The 21,916-nt window shown below is 35.9% G+C and overlaps 1 protein-coding gene across 1 annotated transcript; it reads right to left on the bottom strand.

Moving 5' to 3' along the window:
- Window positions 1–249: 249 nt before the first annotated feature.
- Window positions 250–8,243, bottom strand: LOC116733399 (flocculation protein FLO11-like). The gene is made up of 11 exons (XM_032584235.1): window positions 8,093–8,243; window positions 7,835–8,007; window positions 7,479–7,616; window positions 6,482–6,614; window positions 5,348–5,525; window positions 4,883–5,024; window positions 3,949–4,086; window positions 2,666–2,724; window positions 2,207–2,581; window positions 1,344–1,420; window positions 250–1,087 (listed from the first exon to the last, which is right to left on the bottom strand). Exons 1-11 carry the CDS (start codon window positions 8,204–8,206, stop codon window positions 1,001–1,003), a joined length of 1,614 nt encoding a protein of 537 aa, XP_032440126.1. The 5' UTR covers window positions 8,207–8,243; the 3' UTR covers window positions 250–1,000.
- Window positions 8,244–21,916: the final 13,673 nt, after the last annotated feature.

Here is a 21,916-nt window from a genome sequence, read left to right as displayed (position 1 = left end):
TAAAATATCTTCTAATAATTAGACACTAGGTGGTGCTGTTGTACCAACTAAGCAACATCTCAGCAGGTGAAAGAGTTTGACTCACAGTCCTGGTTCAACAGTTCCTCTTTAGTAAATCAGAGCTACGTTATCGAGATACCTGATATGTAGAAAACCTTTCTGCTCAGCCACTTTGAAATAAAAAAAGTTAATGTGCACACTAAGCCATATTGTGGTTCAGATGAGGAAGGATTACACTCGGAGAACTCCTGTTTTGGTTACAATTTTTTATTGCTTAAGCAAAGTACAAAAACCAGAGAAAACACCAGTGCTTGCACAGATTCTGTTTCTATCCTATTTGACTCTGTGGCTGTGCAGCCGAAGGTTGTGGTTGGTGATCATAGCAGTGGTTTCAGTAAATTATTAAGACACAGCCATGCAAAAAGGAATAGATCTAATAAGTAGCACAAAACTCTTCAGCATCTTTATTATAATGTGTATTTATATAACTTGACTTTGCCAAGTTCATTTATAACTATGACTTTTCCCCTTTCACCTTTTTAGCTTTCACATTACGACAGCCTTTGACTGCTTCAGCAGTTTACTCTAAACCCAAACAAAAAGCGAAAACCTGCAGCCAACAGTATCAAGAATCATAGCCAGCGTAAAGAAGAACAAGGAGTCGTTGATATAACTGAAAACTTTCAATTTAACATCTTGAAGTGAGTCTGGGATTATATGAAGACACCGATGTTGCAGAGCTCAGTTATCAAATTATTATGTAAACTAACAACTAAGAGTTTATTTAGAAACTGTCTCTTAAAATACTTTATACTATTATGAGGCCAAATGAGAGTATTAAAATCTAATTTCACTCAGTTTGCCTTAATTAATGAAGAACTGTGAATATTCCGACTCCTTATGATTTATTAAAATAAGTATAACTATGAATCAAAGATTAAAGAAAACATTTTATATCACACTTCCCAGCCAGGATCAGATTCATTCTTATTTGTATCCACTAGGGGGCGAGTTGCACTCCACCAATGCCCAGCAGCTCCACTATTATTCCTGCTGGCAGTCCTTGACTTTGCATCTCCTCTTTGATCTGGAGAGAAAAAACGCATGAAATCAGAGCTACATTACATAAACAACAAGTCACACAAAACAAAACTAAACCGTATTTTTATGCTAAAAATTGAGCTTTGGATCTAAAGAGGCTCTTCACTTAGTAATTTTTTATGTAAAAATCATATTTTCAGTGCAGAAGACGAAAGTAAAACTCATCGTGAAACAGCTGAACCTGTTAGACTAGGATGAAGCTGATTGTTCTCGATAACATTGACGTGAAGGAGGTTACTGACCAGGTTGAGGATGGTTGCAGATTCATTCTTCAGTGACAGTGAAGTGGAAAGCTTTGCACTCAGAGCCAAAACATAATCTAGAAGTACAGAGAATCAACATTATGATTGAGGTTCGATTGTCAGCGGACGTCTTCCTGCGATTAGCAGGAATGCAACGAGTGGATTCTGGACAGGAAGACAACAACGAAACACTTGTCTCTTCCAGCAGTCGGTAAACTAGCTGACCAAACTCTCTGGAACTCTCCTTGGGTTGCCAGGTAACCGGTTTTGGTTGCTAGGTAACGGGCAAAAGTTTTTCAAACTGTTCATTTTCTGCACACAAGAAAACATGAACTTATTGCCAAATGACAGCTGATTGTTTTTTATTTTTACGCCCTTTGGCTGTTTGTAGAAGCAGTTGAGACCCATTTGGAAGTACAAAAACTTTCAAAGCATGAATTTTGCATTGGAGGTCCGCTTTAAGTGCTAAGTGTCCAGAAGCTCTTCAAAGCTCTTTATGCTTAAATTGGTAATTCATCTATTTACACACATATTCGCATGCTTATGGGGGCGAGCTGCTGGATAGTAGCCACAGCTGCCTTGGGGCAGTTTGACAGGAGTGAAGCTGCCATTTAATCAGCGCCACCGGACCATCTGACCACGACCAGCAGACAATTCGGGTGAAGAGTCTAAACCAAGTTCAACAATGACTGAGCTAGATATAAATATAAATATCATTTTATTTTTGTGACCAGGGGACTCAGAGAAACCACAAGATGAAGGGACCCATAAGACTTAGACACTTGGACTTATTTCATTGGTTAATAATAAAATGCTTCAGGTAATAGTCTTTATGCTCTCTAACATCAACTTCTCACACTTACATGATTCTGAGGCTGGTGTTGATTTTGGGTTGGAGGATGAAGGAGGTCCAGTTGTTGTGGGTTGTGGAGGTGCAGTTGAGTTTTGTGGAGGTGCAGTTGAGGGTTGTGGAGGTGCAGTTGAGGGTTGTGGAGGTGTAGTTGTGGGTTGTGGAGGTGCAGTTGAGGGTTGTGGAGGTGCAGTTGAGGGTTGTGGAGGTGTAGTTGTGGGTTGTGGAGGTGCAGTTGAGGGTTGTGGAGGTGCAGTTGAGGGTTGTGGAGGTGCAGTTGAGGGTTGTGGAGGTGTAGTTGTGGGTTGTGGAGGTGTAGTTGTGGGTTGTGGAGGTGTAGTTGTAGTTGGAGGTGTAGTTGTAGTTGGAGGGAAAGCTGTGACTGGACCTGTGGATGGAGCAGCAACGTTATTAGTTCAGGAGAAATCAGACTGACTTCAAATTAAAGACCAAAGTATTGATTTCCACTCACTGTTCCCAGCCGTCACAAAGACGCATCGAAGGTCAGACTGGTAAACAGAGCCGGAGGAACTGGGAGGTAATTAGAGCAAAAGCTTAGATAGAAAAATTATTCATAAAACGACCAATCAATTCAATTTATCTAAGTATTAAAAAAGCAATTTCAACAAATCAATACAGCATCTGGTGGAGATTCTGAATTTTAGGAAAAAATCTTATGATTATCAGTTCTTATTATTTTCCTCAGCCTTCTTCTCTTTCATTAAAATGTCCAAACTTGAATGTCTTTGACCTCAAAAATATTTGCTTTAGCATCTAAATCAGGTTTGTGTCCCAATAAGAGTCGATTCAAATGGCTAAAAACATGACAACCGTAAAAATAAAAGCATTCCTACTCTTTAAACTTTTCACATTTTGTCAAATTACCATCTAAAACTTTAGTATGCTGTTTGTACAAACTGCATCTAAAATGGATGATTTTAAAGTTTTCATCACTTTGGACTTTCATGCTTTAATTTTTTAAAACTGGAGGACCTTCAGATTTTATGGTGGAATTGTAGCTATTTTCCAACCATTCATTTGATTTCTTAAAGCTCCCACACATTCAGGCTCTGTGCACAAATGAGATTTCATAGTCAAGTGTGCTGATTGTCTATAGTCACTGCAAAAGCACAATATCTTATCAAGTAATTTTGGTCTAGTTTCTAGTTAAATTATCTTGAAATAAGACAAAACAAAGAGCTTGCTTTGAGTCATTTATTTCAAAATTTTGATGAAAAACTTACTTGTTCCATCGGCAAATTATTTCACTTATAACAATACATCTCCCCAAGTTAGAAGTAAAATAATCTGCCAGTGGAACTAGAAGCTTTTCATCAATGTTAAAGAATCGTTCACTCAAAACAAGCTCTTATTTCTTGCTGAAAAGGTATTTGTAAGTACTGCAGATGTAGACACTAGATCAAAAATACTTGGTAAGTTTTAGTGCTTTTGCAGTGTTTCTTGTGCCAAATAGATAAAAGCAGGTTTTATGAGTTAGAGACGTGCCTTTGCACCCGCTCTTGTCCATCAGATCTTTTAGAGTGGCATTCATCCATGCAACCGTTTCAGCTGACGCTCAACCTTATCAGCCCAGTCAAAAAAGTTTGATAAAAACTCTGTTTCCTGCTCACACCGATACTCGGAGTGAGACGGAGTATCGGTCGCACACCCCTACTCGGTGTGAGACCGAGTATTGGTGGAGACCGAGTATTATTTAAGCAGTTTTTAAAAGCACTAATGAAATAAGACACTAACTTTGCTTGGACAACGAAGCAGAGATGGTGATTCAGTCCTGCTTCACTGGCCGATGGTGTCCATGTCAGGGTGAAGTTTCCTGATCCTGATGAACTCTTGGTTAATCCGAACGGCCCGGAGAACAGGAGCTCCATGGTGCTTTAATAAATAGGAGAGATACGGTTTGTTAGATTGATATTTCCAAAACTTCCCCACCTGATAGGCATGACAGAATCCCAGATAGCAACAGATGCTAATTCAATGTTGAGTTATTGGTCGAAAAGGTCGATTGATTGGTGACTGATGGTGGATCAACCGTCAAACAATCATCCAATTCCAGCCAATTAGCTCATGTTGAACAGATGTGATTGAATCAATGTTGTTTTGGTTTTGAATACTAATAACTGAAATCCCAACGTCTAATCAATGTTGACTCAATGTTGACTCATTGTTGAATCAATGTTGAATCAATGTTGACTCAATGCTGACTCAATGTTGAATTAATGTTGACTCATTGTTGAATGCTGTTTCGAGCGTTTAATCATTGGGCCAGAGTTCATCATGTTTTAAATTAGGCACTACATGTTGAAATGAACCAATACTGATTCTTTAACTTTGATTCAATATAAAAGCAACAGATATGAACATGTAGATCCAAATTTAGATGATGGTTCAATCAACTTTGATCCAGCATCGGTTAACTGAACATGTCAGTCACTGACCACTTTTTCTATATTTTAAATGTCCGGCTTCAACGTGGTTTTAATATTTCTGTCTAACTGTATTTCACTCATATTTTTGATATCTGGGATTGTTCATTGACACCACAGCAGCTCCAGAAGGTAATTTATTTCAACGTTTTCACTGTTTATGTCCAGGGTAAAAAAAGAACTGTAACTTTTCAGGAGACTCCATTTTCTGAAGACTTTATGAAGTTCCTGTATTGATCACTCACTCGGCCAGGATTGCTTCTGCTCTGACGATGATTTCCACAGTCTGGTTAACGTTGGTGTTGATCTGATCACCGTTCTGTGGAGTTGGAGGCAGAAACCTGGGCAGATATTCACCTTCTGTGCAGGATGGAGCTGCGGGATCCACTGGAAGAAAATAACAAAGAAACAAATGAATTCAAGCTGAAAAGAACTGGTCAGTTTGTCACTAACTCAAACAAACTCCAGCTGTTTGTTGGAAGCAGAATATTTAATATAATCAGATATTTCTCTGGCTCATTGGTTGTTAAATTGAGTTTGGTAACATTACTTCATCGGTGAAAAGTTTGATTCTCTGTGTTAATTTGTAACCCTGAGTTGATATTTCAAAGGTTTACTAGTAGATTGAAAATATTCAGCTAAAAAGCAAACTTTTATAATTCATTCTAGCTCTATGTGGTTCAAAAGAAGCTCAAACTCTGCAGCTTTACCTTTAAAAACAAACTGGACAGGCATGGTGCTGATGGCGTCGCTGGCAGTTTTCATCACTTGTGAACCACTGCCATCAGTCAGAGTGACGTTCTGCCTGGGAAAATCCTCCACCACCATCTGAACCGCATACGGACCTTCATCGCTGCTGTTAGTGGGACTGAATGACAGAGAACAAGACTGGAAGAGAACAGAAAGATCCAAGTTAGAGAAGGTCATTTTATTTAAAATCACATTCAACAAAACATGACAGTCTTCCTCTGGGATCATTCAGCAGATCGGTAAATGAAAACTATTTATTCACAGACTAAGCGAACTGCGTCTCCCAGCTGGAGAAATCAAGGGCCGTCTTTGGAGATGCACATGCACTTTGGTCCACATTTTTCTTTTGACTTCCTGGCCAGAAAAGACGACTCTTTCAAACCTTCAAAGTGTGAAATGGAGGATGTTTAAACGCTGTCTGTGTGTCCAGATTTATCATTTTTGTCAAATCTCTGAACATCATTTGATCAGAGTGACTGAGATCAACACGTAGTAGGAGATCGTCTTAAAGTATCTGGGCTGAAACTAGATAAGATAATTTAGTCAGAAAATATGTACGTTCCTTTTGTCTTTTTTATCAGTAGCTAAATTGCATGTCAGCAGTTAGAGAAAGAAGGTATTTGCAGGATATTTCAGTTCAAAGAAGGACTGGTTTGTTAATTTTCAGACCTAAGCAGAGTTTGGTAGTAACTAGTTACATTTACTTGAGTATCTTTTTTGAAAAAACTTACTTTTAGGAGTATTTTTTACAACGTTATACTTCAGTAATTTTATTTTGAAGTATTTCTACTCTTTCTTGAGTAAAATTACTGGATTTTCTACCCACTAAATGAAAACAAACATGTTTTAACCAAAGATTCACCAGACACAGACACACACATGCAGTTTTTGATAAAAGTTTATCAGTTTTTTATTTAAAAAAAAAAAACTGCTTCAGAAAAACAATTATTTTGTCTGATTTTGTAGTTTTATAATGATCTTATTTATATGAATCATTTTGGTCTTTAAAATACCAACATTTCCACATAACTTTATATTATATTTTTTAAAAAGTAAGAAAATCCAGACTAACTAGTGTTAAATTTAATACTTACAGATGAGAGGCTGAGGACAGACGGAGGAGTGCAGATGTCACACTCTGATCCAGCTGCATATCTGCATCTAATGTCGTCTCCATCTGGATCAGAGACCAGCAGGTTGATGTTTCTCTGACAGTTTGAAGGAACTCTGACAGAAAAAGAAACATTTCAACACAGACGGGAAGAGCAGCCAAAAAATTTACCTAAGAGAAACCGCATTTGGTAAAATGTCTACTCAAGGACTAACTGATCAAATTATCAATCAGGTAATATTTAAAAAGCACATCATCAGATAAACCAAAATATAAAGTTAAGTGAAAATATTGGTGTTTTAAAGATGAAAATAACAATAATTTATATGAGCAACAAAAAAAATAACAAAACCAAGTAAAAGAAAATGTTCCAAATCAGTTTCTTTCAATTAGAAACTGATGAAACTTTAACAAAACTACAGATGTGTGTCTGGTGAATTTGTGGTTAAAACATGTTTGTTTTTCATTCAGTAGGTTGAAAATCCATAAAGTAACTCCTGAAAATGTTATTGAGTAGTTACTACCAACTCTGCACGTCTATCCGTCCTTTCATGGATTGACTGGTTCTGCAGGGTTTATCTTCCCAAACCACTTTAATTGTTTCTAATCTGTTTTCTTTAAAACTGTTTCAGTTTAGTTTTCTCTAATGATAAAGTCTCTCCTCAGAACACAATCAAATGTATTTTATTCCGATTTATCTGATTAACTGCTTCGAATAGAAACATTTTGAAACAAAAGCATCAACATCCAATTAAAAAAATAAGAAACGTTTGTGACTGATCTTTTATTTTTATGACAATAATCATCTTTTCTTCAATTAACTCTAGTTTCTTCTTCAGGACTGATTCACAGTTTCATCTGCCAACGCTGATAAAGATTATGAAGCAAATTATAAAAAAGTAATCCTTTAATATCAACATTTAACTGTCTGTAACAAGCTCTGTTTTTAATTTATCATTATAAATGATAAGCAGGATTACCTGACTAGAGGGAGGATGGTGGTCCGGGGCGATGAGTTGGGTTCGTTGATGTCAGAGCGGTTTCTCAAGTCAAACTGCAAAACTGCTTTCGATGATACAATCCCATTTCTGTTTTCTGTCCAGGCTGAAGTACTGACCCTACAGAGGATGATAGTAAGATGTTCTGAAATGTTACAGAAAAATAATGCAGAAAGACCAAATCTCTAAAGACAGAAGATTTTTCCATTATTCTAAAAAAAAAAAACTGAAAAACCCAAATGAGCCCAGCTGATGAATTTGTCTTGTTAGAGTTTAGGATTAGATTACAATCTGAATAAAATAAATTATATTTCCATTTAAAGTTGAAGTGGACTTACGATTGAACTAACGTATCCAGGTATGGATAATAGAAAGTGCCAGCATATCCTTTCTGACACCATTCACCTCCGATTTCATCGATTGAATAAGTTGGCCCACTACAGTATCCATTACAAGTCTGAGTGTTGAATTCTTCACAGGAGTTGTAGCTCAACTTAAAGTCATATGGTACCTGTGGATTTACAGTGAAGAGTTGGTAAATAGGTCTTTTTTCCTGGAAAATACTAAAACAGTATCTATAAAGAAGCTCAACTTACTGCGTATCCACCTGGCTGAAGGTTTCCAAAAGCGTAGTTGAAGACAACACCATAAAAAGAAGCTTGAGCTCCGCTGATTAACAGCAGCAGCAGCAGCAACACAGGCGGCAACATGTTGACAGAGTTAAAGTCTGCAGAGTAAAACTGAAAGTAATCAGAGGCAAATGCAGTTATACTTTCATAGACAGTGTCTGGTTCACACCCTCTGTACCGTTCAACAACGGTCTAATGGTATGCATTAGCACAATGGACCAGGATTTCCCCTGGTATGAGGAAAATGATGGCTGACAGATTACATTCTAGTAGCGAATCATTATGTGGAGTAACAGGAAAAGTCACAGTTTGCTTTGGAATGTGAATTCATTAAGAGAAGAGAGAGAATTTTTTCTGTGAACAAAATTCGAAACAAACATCTTAGATTCACAGCGACAGGTAAATACTTAGTGGCATCCATTAAAACCAGCTCACACAGCAGCTTCCTTTGTTACATAACAATGTTTATGTCATTAAAAACATTAGACGACTGAGACAACTTCAAAGTGAGTTAAATTTAATTACAAACATTTATTTAAACAACTTAAAACATTGTGTCAAAAAAAATGTTAACTCAAAAATAAAACATTTGTGTTGCATATTTGTAAATCTAAATAATTTCAGAGAAGAAAGTCGGGCAAAAGTGAAAATATTTAACTTCAGGAAACATTTTTCTTCTGGGATAAAATACCTTCTAATCACTAGACAGTAGGGGGCGCTGCAGTAGCAACTGTTTCAGTCGCTTTTATTCAGGATATTTTTACAAACGCAGGTGAGAGACGGATTGCAGAGAAACCTTTATCCTCTTCAGCCTCTATTTGCATCCAAATAAAAAGCGAAAACTTGCAGTCAATGTCATCAAGAACCTCCACAGAGAAAAGAAGAAGAAAGAGACTTTGACATAATTCTAAGAAGAGCAGAAAAATTTATTTTCTCTGGGATTTAGGGACTTAAAATGCCACAAAATATGTTTGGCTACATCACCAAAATTTTATCCAAAACTGTCTCTTAAAAGACTTGATGCTACTAATTGGTATCATATAATTTCATAAATAATATGAATCAGAGCATTCTGACTTAATGGGACCAAATGACAGACTGAAGAATATTTTAAATATCAAACCATGTTAAATCAACCAGGATAAAGAAGTCGCTGTTTTCTTTCCCAATCTTTACAGATAAAAGAAACTAAAGCAAAAAAATTCCCTGTTACACATAATAAAAATACATCTTCATTATTTATCAATAAGTGTAAAAAATGATATGATATTAAGGTCAATAAAATCCCCACAGCCATAAATGTTACACATGGAAGACGGCAATAAAGAAAAACCAAACCCTCAGTAAATATCTGCCTTAATAAATACTTCAGGTGACACTAAATATTGATTTTATTCACTTTTTCTTCTGTTCATTATCTTATTATTAATAACTAATAAACAAGTATAGAAATTATCTGCCTTTTATAAAGATTTTCACACAGAAATAAAAATTCACTCTACTGTTTCTGCTTATTGCAATAACTAATTAGTCCCACTTTCCCACCATAGGCCTCTAGATTTAAAACACATAAAATCAGTAATATTTCTCTGCATGGATCAGATTCATTCTCATTGTTAGCCACTAGGGGGCAGCTACTTTTTAACCTTCACTGAACCGTCGCTCAGCAGGCGGACCTTTATGTCTGGAGGCAGCCCTCGTCTGATCAGTTCATCTTTAATCTGCAGAACAAAACATGAGATGAATGTGAGATACAGTCAGTGGTGAATTATAAAATATACTGAACAGAATCTGATTAAAGTACAAAAATTTGTCTTTTGCATTCCTTGTTCTTGTGCGTGATTTTATACTACTATCGTGTTCGAAATAAAGTTTCATTTCATTTCATTAACATTAAAAACATCAGGATTTAACTGCATCACTGCAGGTGATCACTTTGGGTTATGATTCGACATTTTGGGTAAATTAGTTTGGGCTGAACTCAAAGTCCAGAACATCACTGACCGCTTTCTCGATTTCATCCTTGTTGTCTTTCAGTGACAGCGTAGTCGAGATCTTCAGCTTCAGAACCGTAAGACGAGCTGGAAGAACAAGAGATCAACATGGTATAAAGAACTACTTCCTGTTACTTTCACTCCTGTTTCCGTCCTACTTACATGTTTTCGGAGGAGGACTTGTAGGTTCCATGGTGGGTACTGGGATAAAAACAGCAGAAACATCATGAGTTTGGAAAATAACAAATAAAAATAGATTAAAGATGTAAAAGAAAGAAATGACTCACTGTTTCCAACCGTCACAATAACACATCGAAGCTCAGACTGGTAGACAGAACTGGAGGCACTGGGGAGATAATTTAGCACAGGAAATCTTAATATCTTACTAAATAACTAATTAGGTGCACATGTGCAATAAATTAAATTATGTCACTGTTATCAGACAGACCCAGTATGAATATGGACAACAGTCTAGCATTTTATAGTCTGAACATAGGATGCACCAGTTTACAAAATGAACTGTTAAAAGTTATTTGTGAAAGTTTTTATAATGCAATGAAATAATTTTGTATTGATCCACTTTTCTGTTTAGAGTTAAATAACCTGTTTTTGTTTGGTCAATTACATTTACTTGAGTAACTTTTTGGGAAAAAAATTACTTTTAGGAGTATTTTTACTATTCTGTACTTTTTACTTTTTACTTGAGTAATTTTATTTTTGAAGTATTTTGACTCTTACATGAGTAAAATTTCTGAATTTTCTACCCACTGAATGAAAAACAAACATGTTTTAACCAAAAATTCAAGATGTTTTATCTTTACTGGAGTAAACATGTTGAAGTAGTGCTACTCTGACTTGAGTTAGATTTTTCTCTACTGCCTCTGTTTGCAGATGATCTGGTGTTGACTGGTGAAACTGAGATTAAGTAGCAGAAAACGTTTGATATTTTGAGAATACATCATATTTCTGATTCACATTTACCACTGGGTCTTTGCTAAAGACCCAAATGACTCTTGAGTATGAATGTGGATAAATGGCTAACATTTATAAACATCTGAAACCAGGATTTGTTTCCCTGTAAGGAAACAGTTTATCTTTAAATCTTAGTTCCCAACTTGAACACATAATTATTTGCTGCTTTTAGCTCCTTTATATTTTGGGTAAACAGTGTGAAAACATTAAGTTTTATTTGTTCTCTTTTGTGTATTTTGAAATTATTTATTATTCATCGGATCAGATACTGACTTTGCCTGGACAACAAAACAGATGGGATGGCTTTCTTCATCATCAATGACAGATGGCCTCCATTTTAGGATGAAATATCCTGAACCAGATGAACTTTTGATCATGTTGACCGGTCCGCTGAACAGGAGCTCAGTGATCCTTTAACACATCAGGAAACACATCAGTCTGTTTGGTTATATGTGCAAAATGCCCTCAGACCAGCCTTAAAATTATATTCAAAATATTTTCACCATGAAAACTTACCTCTGATCTGACAGCTAAAAATAATTAATGTCCAGGTTTTATGTGTTTTGTACCAGTTTGGAGTCATTGTGTTATTTTAACACAATAAAGATCAAATTTCAGATTTTCACCTTGAATTATTTAGAAGCTTACCTCTGATTAGAAACAATATTTATTTCTACTCACTCAGACTGAGTCGCCTCTGCTCTGATGTTGATTTCTATCGTCTCAGTAACTTTTATGAAGAACTGAGCTCCATGTTCAGGAGTTGGAGGCAGAAACCTGGGCAGATATTCACCTGCTGTGCAGGACAGAGCTGCAGGATCCACTGGAGCAATGCAGGGAAAAATAATTCAGATGAACTAATGAAACATATTAAAAATGGTTTGTCTAAGAGACAACTCTGCAGCTTTTCAAATGATGAACACAGTAAAGTTACTCAGTAGCACAGGTGCACTTTTGTTTTGTTAGAATTGTAAAAGTCTGATGTCTGTCAATGATATTTATAATTTAAAATTGACAGATACTGAAAGGACACCAAATTAGAAAAATGATTGACTCTATTGTTGCTCTTTGTGAGGTAAAACAAGCTGATTGATGTATGAAATCAAACCTTTGAAAACAAACTGGACAGGGATTCTGCTCATTGAACTGCTGTTGCTTATCGACCCTGTTGAACCAGTGTAACCAGTCAGAGTGATGGTCTGTCTGGGAAAATCCTCCATCACCAGCTGAACTGCATATGAACCTTCATCACTGCTGTTAGTTGGACTGAATGATAGAGAACAAGACTGGAAGAGGAGAGAGAAATCAAAGATTTGACATCATCACATTATGGGTTTTATTTGTGTTTTTTGTTCATTCTAATAATATTTGTTTTCATTTCAATTAATTAGCAGATTCTGCATGAGTCATTAATATTCATTCATTAACTGACTGTACCGGTACTTTTTATATTTTCTTCTCTTTCTCACTCTGTACAATTGCTGTGTATCTTGGACTGTGATGTTGTATAATAAATAAGTATTCCTTCAATATATATAAAAAAAATCTAATCTCTAGAAGAGGAGATAAAACAAATAAAATATCATAATCGGTTCAGGGTTCATTTTAGAGACCCGCGGGTTAGACAAACTTTTTCTGTAAAAGAAAACAAAACTAACAAAGAGTTTGACATAAATCGACAACTTGAGGAATAATGTTTCATTTCAGTCATTTATGGTTAGTTACAGAATCAGTAAATTCTGCTTAGTAACCTTTGAAAACTAGATTTTGTTTTCCTGTAACCCGACACCAACACTTATTACTCACTGATGAGAGACTGAGGACAGGTGGAGGTGTGCAGGTGTGGCACTCCTGGATGTCAACTGCATATCTGCATCCAACATGATCTCCATTAGGGTCAAAGGTCAACAGGTCAATGTTCCTCTGACAGTTTGAGGGAACTCTGAGAGAACCAGAAACACAAACATCATGAAGTCACACCTGAAAACAAACAAATTATTTTATTTGCATCGGGAATCTTCAGGATCTTGACTTGTATTTTTCTGTTCTTTCCATCCTTGTTCGGTTCTTCAGCTTCTGTCTAAACATTGTTTCTATATTTAAGGGTCAAATGGTACCTTTGCTGAGGATGTTTGATTTTAATCTGCTTCAGATTTTATTAACAAAACCTCAAGATTTGATTTAATCTGTGAGTAATTTTAAATGAAAGAGTCAAATCACGAATATTATAAAAAAGCAATGCATTCAGATGTTAAAGTTTAAAAACACAGAGCAAAAGACAAACATTAATGTCAACAACAGACATTAAAGGTTTCAGGTACTTTTTGGCATGATATAAAAACTGAATTACCTCAGAACAGGGATGATGCTGGTCTGAGGTGATGAGTTTGTTCTGTTGATGTCGGATCGTTTTCTCAGCTCACGAAGCATCATAGCTTGTACATTTGAAGCGCCGTTTCTGTTGTCTATCCAGGTTCCCACAACCCACCTGTCAGAGAAGATATTAGTAAGCTTTCTGAATTCAAAATTCACAGAAAACATTACAGGACAGCAGACCAGAAAACTGATAGAAAAATGTGTCTCTTCTTGGCAACAACTGAAAACGTTATGTATTTTTGTATGATGTTGAGATTCAGCCACCCAGTCCAGTATGAGGCAAAATCCGCATCTGTCGACTTCTTGGTATCGGTAAACTGTCCCAGACACCATTCAACTCTGATTTCATCGATCTCATTCGTACAGCCAGAACAAGACCATGAATCAGTCTCCTCACATGAGCTGAAGCTCAACTTAAAACGTTCCACAACCTGCAGATCCAAAGTGTGCAGCTGTTAGGTACAATTCAGCTTTTTAAAAAAGGAAAATGAAAGAATAAAAGAATCTCAACTTACTGTAAATCTGTCTCCTTGTACGTCTTTAGTGGTGTATGAAAGCACAGCACCGTAATAACCAGATTCTGTCTGGCTGATTATCATCAACAGCAGCAGCACAGAGAGCAACATGATGAATGAATCGGTTCGGCCAAACTAATGTCGGATCATCAGAGACAGGTGACTTTATACAGTCACTGTTCCAGATATGACAGATATATTTTATGGTCCACGTCTACATAATGGACCTCCAAACATCAGACGGTTGGGTAATAACAATCAGACATAAGAAACAAAGGATCTCCAGAAAATGCAGAAGTAATAAATCTTTCATTACACCAAGCAGGAGACACGTTTTGCATCCAAAACAAATTCTACTTTTGTTTCAGCCTGAGGTCTTTTATGCTCCTGTAGCCCTGCAGGGTTAAATATTATCTCTCCTGATCAGTTTGTCTAGGCAAATTAAAGATGCTCGGAAACAGAAGAATAGCAGAGCTGTGGGCACTTCTGGTTTCATCAGATGAAAACAGCATCATGGAAAATCTGACATAAAACAATCATTTTCAGACTCCACTCTAGTGGTTCATTTTGAGTCATTTATTTATTTATACAACTTCTTTCAAAGAATCTCAATATGATTAATCCATTTTATTTAATGCCCCACTGGTGCTCAGCCCACATGGGTTTATAGACTCTCTACATACAAAACATGCAAAGCAAAATGGCTGCATACGAATCACGAGCTCCACAGAAATACCATTACATTTTCAACTCAACCAGGATAAAGAAGTCACTGTTTTCTTTCCCAAGCTTCACAGAGAAAAGCAACTAATGCAAAAACGTCCCTATTATACATAGTAAATATCCATCTTCATTATTTATCAATACCTGCAGAAAATGACATGATATTAAGATCAATAAAAACCTCACAGGTATAAATGTTACACATGGAAGATGGTAATAAAGAAAAACCAAACCCTCAGTAAATAACTGCCATAAATATTGATTTTATTCACATTTTTGTCTGTTCATTATTAGTAACTGATAATCACAATTTATTTTTTTGAAGTATGCATATTTGATATAGATTTTCAAACAGATATAAAATTTCACTTTGCTTTTTCTGATTAATGTCATAACTAAGTTTAGTCCCATTACCTAAGACAACCATAAATTCCTGAATTTAAAACAGATAAACCCGGCCATAATTTACTGCATGGATCAGATTCATTCTCATTGTTAGCCACTAGGGGGCGGTTAGTTATTAACCTTCACTGAACCGTCGCTCAGCAGGCGGACCTTTATGTCTGGATGCAGCCCTCGACTGATCAGTTCATCTCTAATCTGCAGAAGAAAACATGAGATGAATGTGAGATACAGTCAGTGGTGAATTATAAAATATACTGAACAGAATCTGATTAACATTAAAAACAGAATTTGACATTTGAGTGAAATGTGTTTGTGTTAAAGTCCAGGACATCACTGACCGCTTTCTCGATTTCATCCTTGTTGTCTTTCAGTGACAGCGTAGTCGAGATCTTCAGCTTCAGAACCGTAAGACGAGCTGGAAGAACAAGAGATCAATTACTTTCACTCCTGTTTTCATCCTACTTACATGTTTTTGGAAGAGTCGCTATGAAAGGTGCTGGGAAAACAGCAGCAGAAACATCATGAGTTCAGGAAATAACAAATGAGAATAAATTAAAGACGTAAAAGAAAGAAATGACTCACAGTTTCTAACCGTCACAATGACACATCGAAGCTCAGACTGGTAGATAGAACTGGAGGCACTGGGGAGATAATTTAGCACCAAAACTTTAATATTAAACTCATTTTAAAATGGCCATTAAAATATTTTACAAATAACCATAAAGGAGACATGCAAAATCTACTTTTGTCAGTAATTAAATAACTTTTGTGTGTACTTTGAGTGTCTAGGCTTGCAAAAAATGTAATTTATTCTCTCCTGGTGTTGCATAGATATTTTTATATTTGTTATGGGTTATATTTTTCTGTCTGTTAATTTTTCTCTTTTGCCTTTAACATTTTTTTGGCGATGATTTCACCACATTTGCTATGGAACTGCAAAACAAGGCTTCCAGGTAATCAGTTCTATGAATCCGCCTTTTTTTTCCACACAGTGATTTTGTCGTCCAATTCAGTTATGTCAAAGTTGCAGGTAAACAAGTCAAAATATTCCATTATAGAGTGAATTAATGCAGAGGATTCCTTACATCGCCTCCCAGCATCAGAACCTCTTCAAATGTCTGATTATATTTTCCTTTTTTCTGTAAAGTTTGTTTTTGGAGATCTTATGGATCACTGCTTCAGCAACTTTCACCAGAATCAAGAGGGATTTTCAGGAAGACATTTTCTATCACTGAAGATGAAAATTATTTTTTTACTTTTGTATGTAAGTGCATTTTAAAACACGTACTTTATACTTTTATTTAAGTAAAGGAGTTACTATTACTAGATAAGTATCTGTAAGTCTTATGTGGAGAATGTGAAGACTTCTGACACACCTTTTCAGATCAGATACTGACGTTGCCTGGACAACAAAACAGATGGGATGGCTTTCTTTATCATCATTTTGACTGACAGACGGCGTCCATCTCAGGGTGAAATTTCCTGAACCAGATGAATTCTTGATCATGTTGACCGGTCCGCTGAACAGGAGCTCAGTGATCCTTTAACACACAGGAAACACATCAGTCTGTTTGGTTATATGTGCAAAATGTCCTGAAATCAGCCTTATAAATTGTCTTCAAACTTCTCTGATTGCAAAAGACAAGTTTGTCTACATCATCCATGCAGGTTTTTATGTTGCTGCAAATTTGGTCTTCATCACAACAGTAAAGATCAAATTTCAGATTTTCACCTTCAATTATTTAGAAGCTTACCTCTGATTAGAAACAATATTTATTTTCTACTCACACAGACTGAGTCGCCTCTGCTGTGATGTTGATTTCTATCATCTCATTAACTTTTATGAAGAACTGAGCTCCATGTTCAGGAGTTGGAGGCAGAAACCTGGGCAGATATTCACCTGCTGTGCAGGACGGAGCTGCAGGATCCACTGGAGCAATGCAGGGAAAAATAATTCAGATAAACTAAAGAAACACATTAAAATTGATTTGTCTAGAGTCTAGACAGATAAGTGGACAGTTAGTTTAAAAAATAAATTCAGTGAAGTTACACAATTGGTTCATCTGATCCGTTTTTATGATAGATGATCTCGTTGCTTTAGATTTCTGAGAAATTTCTGAGAAATGTAAAAGTCTGATGTCCTGTAATAATCTTTAGTTATTGATCAACTTAAAACAAACAAATACTTATTGGTAGTGGTGGGCTGTCAGGGCTAAAAGACAGCTAGCCTTAGGAATTTGAAAAGAAAAAGTGTAAAATGTTTTAATCATACTTAATTTTATCTATAATTTAATTTTTACTCTACAAACGAGTTGCTTATTGTTATTATTGAGGTTTCACTTTAATTTCCTACTTTAACGTGCCTTAAACGCATCTGGTCAGCAGCTCCACCTCAGCTTCAACGACCCCTTCTTCAAAGATGCTGTGCAACAGGCCTGGTCAACATGCAAGGTCCACAGGCCAAGCTGAAGGTGCAGAGCTTCCCCTGCATCTCCCTCATTGTAGTTAACTTGGTAATTACAAAATGGCAGCCGCATCCGCTTCACCTCCGTTGACCTATTTGCAAACTCGCCTTTTTCAAGAAGCTCTCTTACGGATAAAATAGAAATAACTAAAAATAAAAAAATCCATACCATACCTGGATTCACTAACACAGACCAGTAAGAACTTTGTAAGGCATGTTAAAGACTTTATCTATGAGCGCTACGAGTGGCTAACAGCTAGCACTGAGCACAACAACCTGTGGATTTTATTAACAAGTAGTGGGCGAGGGTTACTTTTCTGTTACATTCTCATACAAGCTTTACTTTATATTTTTTCTTTTAATTGTTCACGTGCTATTTGAGCAGTTTGGATTAATGTTGAGATTAACAGGGGAAAAGTTTTGCTTAATTGCTGTCTGTTCAATTATGTGCGCAAAATATACATTGAAATATTGCTTGATCTGCATTCTTGCTTTACTTGGCATATTTTTAATTATTTTCATATTATTGGAGGCATGTTGCTTGGTGTGGTGCATAGTTTTTGCATTGTCCTGCACAATCTGTGTGTGGTTCAGGTCAACCTGTGTATCCAGTACACAGGTCCAATAATGCCACTGGTTATTGAATCTTAAATGTATTTGCACCAGTGTTTCTCTTTGTGAGGTAAAACAAGCTGATTGAAACAATAAATCAAACCTTTGAAAACAAACTGGACAGAGATTTGGCTCATGAAGCTGCTGGGGCTCCATGAATACGTTGAACCATCATAACGAGTCAGAGTGATGTTCCATCTGGGGAAATCCTCCATCATCAGCTGAACTGCATATGAACCTTCATCACTGCTGTTGGTTGGACTGAATGATAGAGAACAAGACTGGAAGAGGACAGAGAGAGAAAGATTAACAATGTTATATTTAATGTTCTCTGTTATGTTGTTTTTGTTCATACCAACAAAGTTCCAGAGTAATGTTTCTTCATTAGTTATTTATACTTAGTTAAATAATCAGTAAATTTTCCTTAATTACCTTTGAACATTATGCCTTCCTGTAACCTGACACCAACATTTATTACTCACTGATGAGAGACTGAGGACAGACGGTGCTGTGCAGGTGTAGCATTCATAGATACTGGGATTGGATCCATGTCTGCATTTAACATTATCTCCATCAGGGTCAAAGGTCAACAAGTTGATATTCCTCTGACAGTTTGAGGGAACTCTGAGAGAAACAGAGAACAAACATCACAAAGTCACCTGAGAACAAACAATCTGCTCAAATTATTTTATTTACATGATGAATCTTCAGTATCTTGACTGATTTGTATTTCAGTGTTTTTATTCCAGTATGTTTCAGTTTATTTTGCTCCATTTATCTCTTTGGTCTCTTTTAAGGATAAAATCAATTCACAGCATTTGGATATTATTTGGAAACTTTTTCTAATTATTAAAGTTTTATGGTTAGCCTTAAAAAAGGACAAAATACCAACAAACTAAACCTATAGTTTATGCTCAACAAAAGACATCTAAAGGTTCCAGGTATTTATTAACATAACATAAAAACTGCCTGAATTACCTCATAACAGGGAGGATCGCTGTCTGTGGTGATGAATTCGGTCTGTTGATGTCGGATCGTTTTCTCAGCTCATATGCTATCTTAAATCTCCCAGTTGAAACACCGTTTCTGTTGTTTATCCAGGCTGCAGGATTCCACCTTTAATAGAAGATATTGGGAAGATTTCTGATGTTACTCAGAGTTTCTAAAACACAGAAAACTTTACAGACCAGAAAACTGACTAGAGATTTAATTCAGTAGGAATTTAGATTTAGTTACTTCTTGGCAACAACTGAAAAATGTTAGATATGTTTGTATGATGCTGAGATTCAGTTACCAGCTCCAGTAATATTCGAAACTCCAACTAGTGATCTTGTCAGTGTACTCTTTCAGACACCATTCACCGCTGCTTTCATCAATCTTCTTAGTGCAGCACCACCATGACTCAATCTCTCCACATGAGGTGAAGCTCGACTTAAAGCGACGCACAACCTGCAGATTTAAAGTGAAGAGGTGTTGGACAAAATACGATTCTTTTAAAATAAGAAAATGAAATAAACTTCAAGAAGTCTGAACTTACTGTAAATCTGTTTCCTTGTACATCTTTAGTGGTGTGGGAAAGAACAGCACCAGCATAACCAGCTTCTGTCCAGCTGACCATCAGCAGCAGCAGCAGCACAGAGAGCAACATGATGAATGAATCAATTCTGCTAAACAAAGATCAGATCATCAGGTCACCTTTGTGACAGCTGCTGTCGTAAGAAGCTTTGATTATGCAAACATCTGAAGACCAAAGACGACAAAGTGATGCTTTACAAATATTTAAACGAGTTTGTAGGAGTGAGCTCCTAGTTTTTTCCTTTTTATTTTATTTAGGAAGGTAAACTTTTGTCATTTGGTTTATTTACTTTCAAGTTGTAAGTCTTGGTTAATTTTATAATTTTCTTTTGTTTGTAATTTTTGCCCTTATAGCTCACTCTCCTGTAAAGTTAGTCAAATTTAAAATGATCCAGTTGAAAGAAATGAAAACAGGAAACTATGAGAGCTCTTCTGTTTGTTCCTCTTTAGAGTTTTGCTGCAGAGATTTAGATCGAGTGAAAGATAATTTTTTTATTGATGAATGTCAGATTTACCTTAGAAAGAAGATAAAAGCACTAAAACCTGCATGTCTTACCTGTTTGGATGTCAATGTCTGTATCTAATAGTATCTAAGTTATAATGTGCATTGATGATTAATTACGTGATGTGAACTAACTTTGTGCACACCAACTTTGTGTTTATTTAAATTATTGATGCAAATGTTGAGCATTGTGGTAGCTCTCATTGTTTGCTATGCAAATAACTAATTAGTATACTGGTAGTCAAATTGGAATAAACCCAACACAGTCTGAGCTAAAGGCTGTCAAATTCTGCCTAGATTATCCATGCAGGGGGTTTATAATGTTTTATAGGTTGGACTTAATGTGTTATTTTATCACAACACTACAGACCAAATTTCAGACTGTTGCCATGAACTATTTCAGATTTTCACTGTCTGTGCAGGATGGAGCTGCAGGATCCACTGGAACAAAACAAGAAGCAACAGATTTAGAGAACTGGGTTGATGAAATATGGTTTATTTACTGCACAAACAACTCTGCGGCTTTTTCAAAAGATGAATTCAGTAAAGTTACACAGTTGCATATCTCAGCTGTTCTTATAAGAGGCAGGTTTTTGTATTCAGACATTTAAAGGTCAAAGGTTCTTCAATAATCTTTAGTTTTTGTTTAATATTGACAGTTAAATAAGGAACACCAGATATATTTTAAAAAATTGACATTAATGTGAGTTAAAATAAGCTAACTGAAACATTTAATCACATCTTTGAAAAGAAACTGGACAAAGTTTTTGCTCATGGCTTTTCTGGAGCTACATAAGTGTGTTGAACCAGAACCGTCAGTGAGAATGATGTTCTCTTTAGGAAAGTCATCCATCATCAGCTATACAAAAATATTTAATAAAGATAGATTCATCTTTCATTTTCAATCAGTTTATCAGCATGTTTGCTCAGCAGCTGTTGGTAAGTAAATAAGCAAATGTAATTCAGATAATTTATTTCACAGAAAATACAAATAAAAACCATCACTTCCTTTAAAATGTAAATATTAAAACATAATTAAAAGTTAAAAGTTAGTCAGGATTTTAAAATGAACCAGTGCAAAGACAGGAAAACAGGAAAACATGAGCTCTTCTGTTTGTTTCAGTTTTGCTGCAGAGATTTGGATCAAGTGACAGAGATAATTTTTTATTGATGAAGGTCAGAATTACCTTAGAAAGAAGATAAAATCACTAAAATCTTGTTTCTTACATGTTTGCCTGTCAATGTCTGCATGTAACAGTAAATTAAAATGTGCATTGATGATTAATTACGTGATGAGAACAAATTTTGTGCACACCAACTTTGTGTTTATTTAAATTATTGACGCAAATGTTGAGCATTGTGGTGGCTCTCATTGTTTGCCTTGCAAATAGCTAATTAGCATAGTGCTAGGCTTTCGCTCACACTGAGTTACATCTTGCATGGTAATGTCGCAGCCTGGGGTGGATTTTCTTTAAGGTCGTGAAAACAAATAGGGGATGTTAAAGTGAAATAAACCAGCAACGCCACCTGGAATAATAATCCAGGAAAATTGAACTGTAATAAGGACACACGTAATTTCTGCTGGAAGAAAGAAACAAGATTCAAAAAGCTCTATAAAATTTATTGAAGTTCAGTATTTAAAAGCACTTACCA

Source organism: Xiphophorus hellerii, chromosome 14 (assembly GCF_003331165.1).
Source record: "Xiphophorus hellerii strain 12219 chromosome 14, Xiphophorus_hellerii-4.1, whole genome shotgun sequence".
NCBI classification, from domain to species: domain Eukaryota; kingdom Metazoa; phylum Chordata; class Actinopteri; order Cyprinodontiformes; family Poeciliidae; genus Xiphophorus; species Xiphophorus hellerii.
The sequence above is the reverse complement of the archived record's forward strand: the minus strand, read 5'-3'. Positions and strand labels throughout refer to the sequence as shown.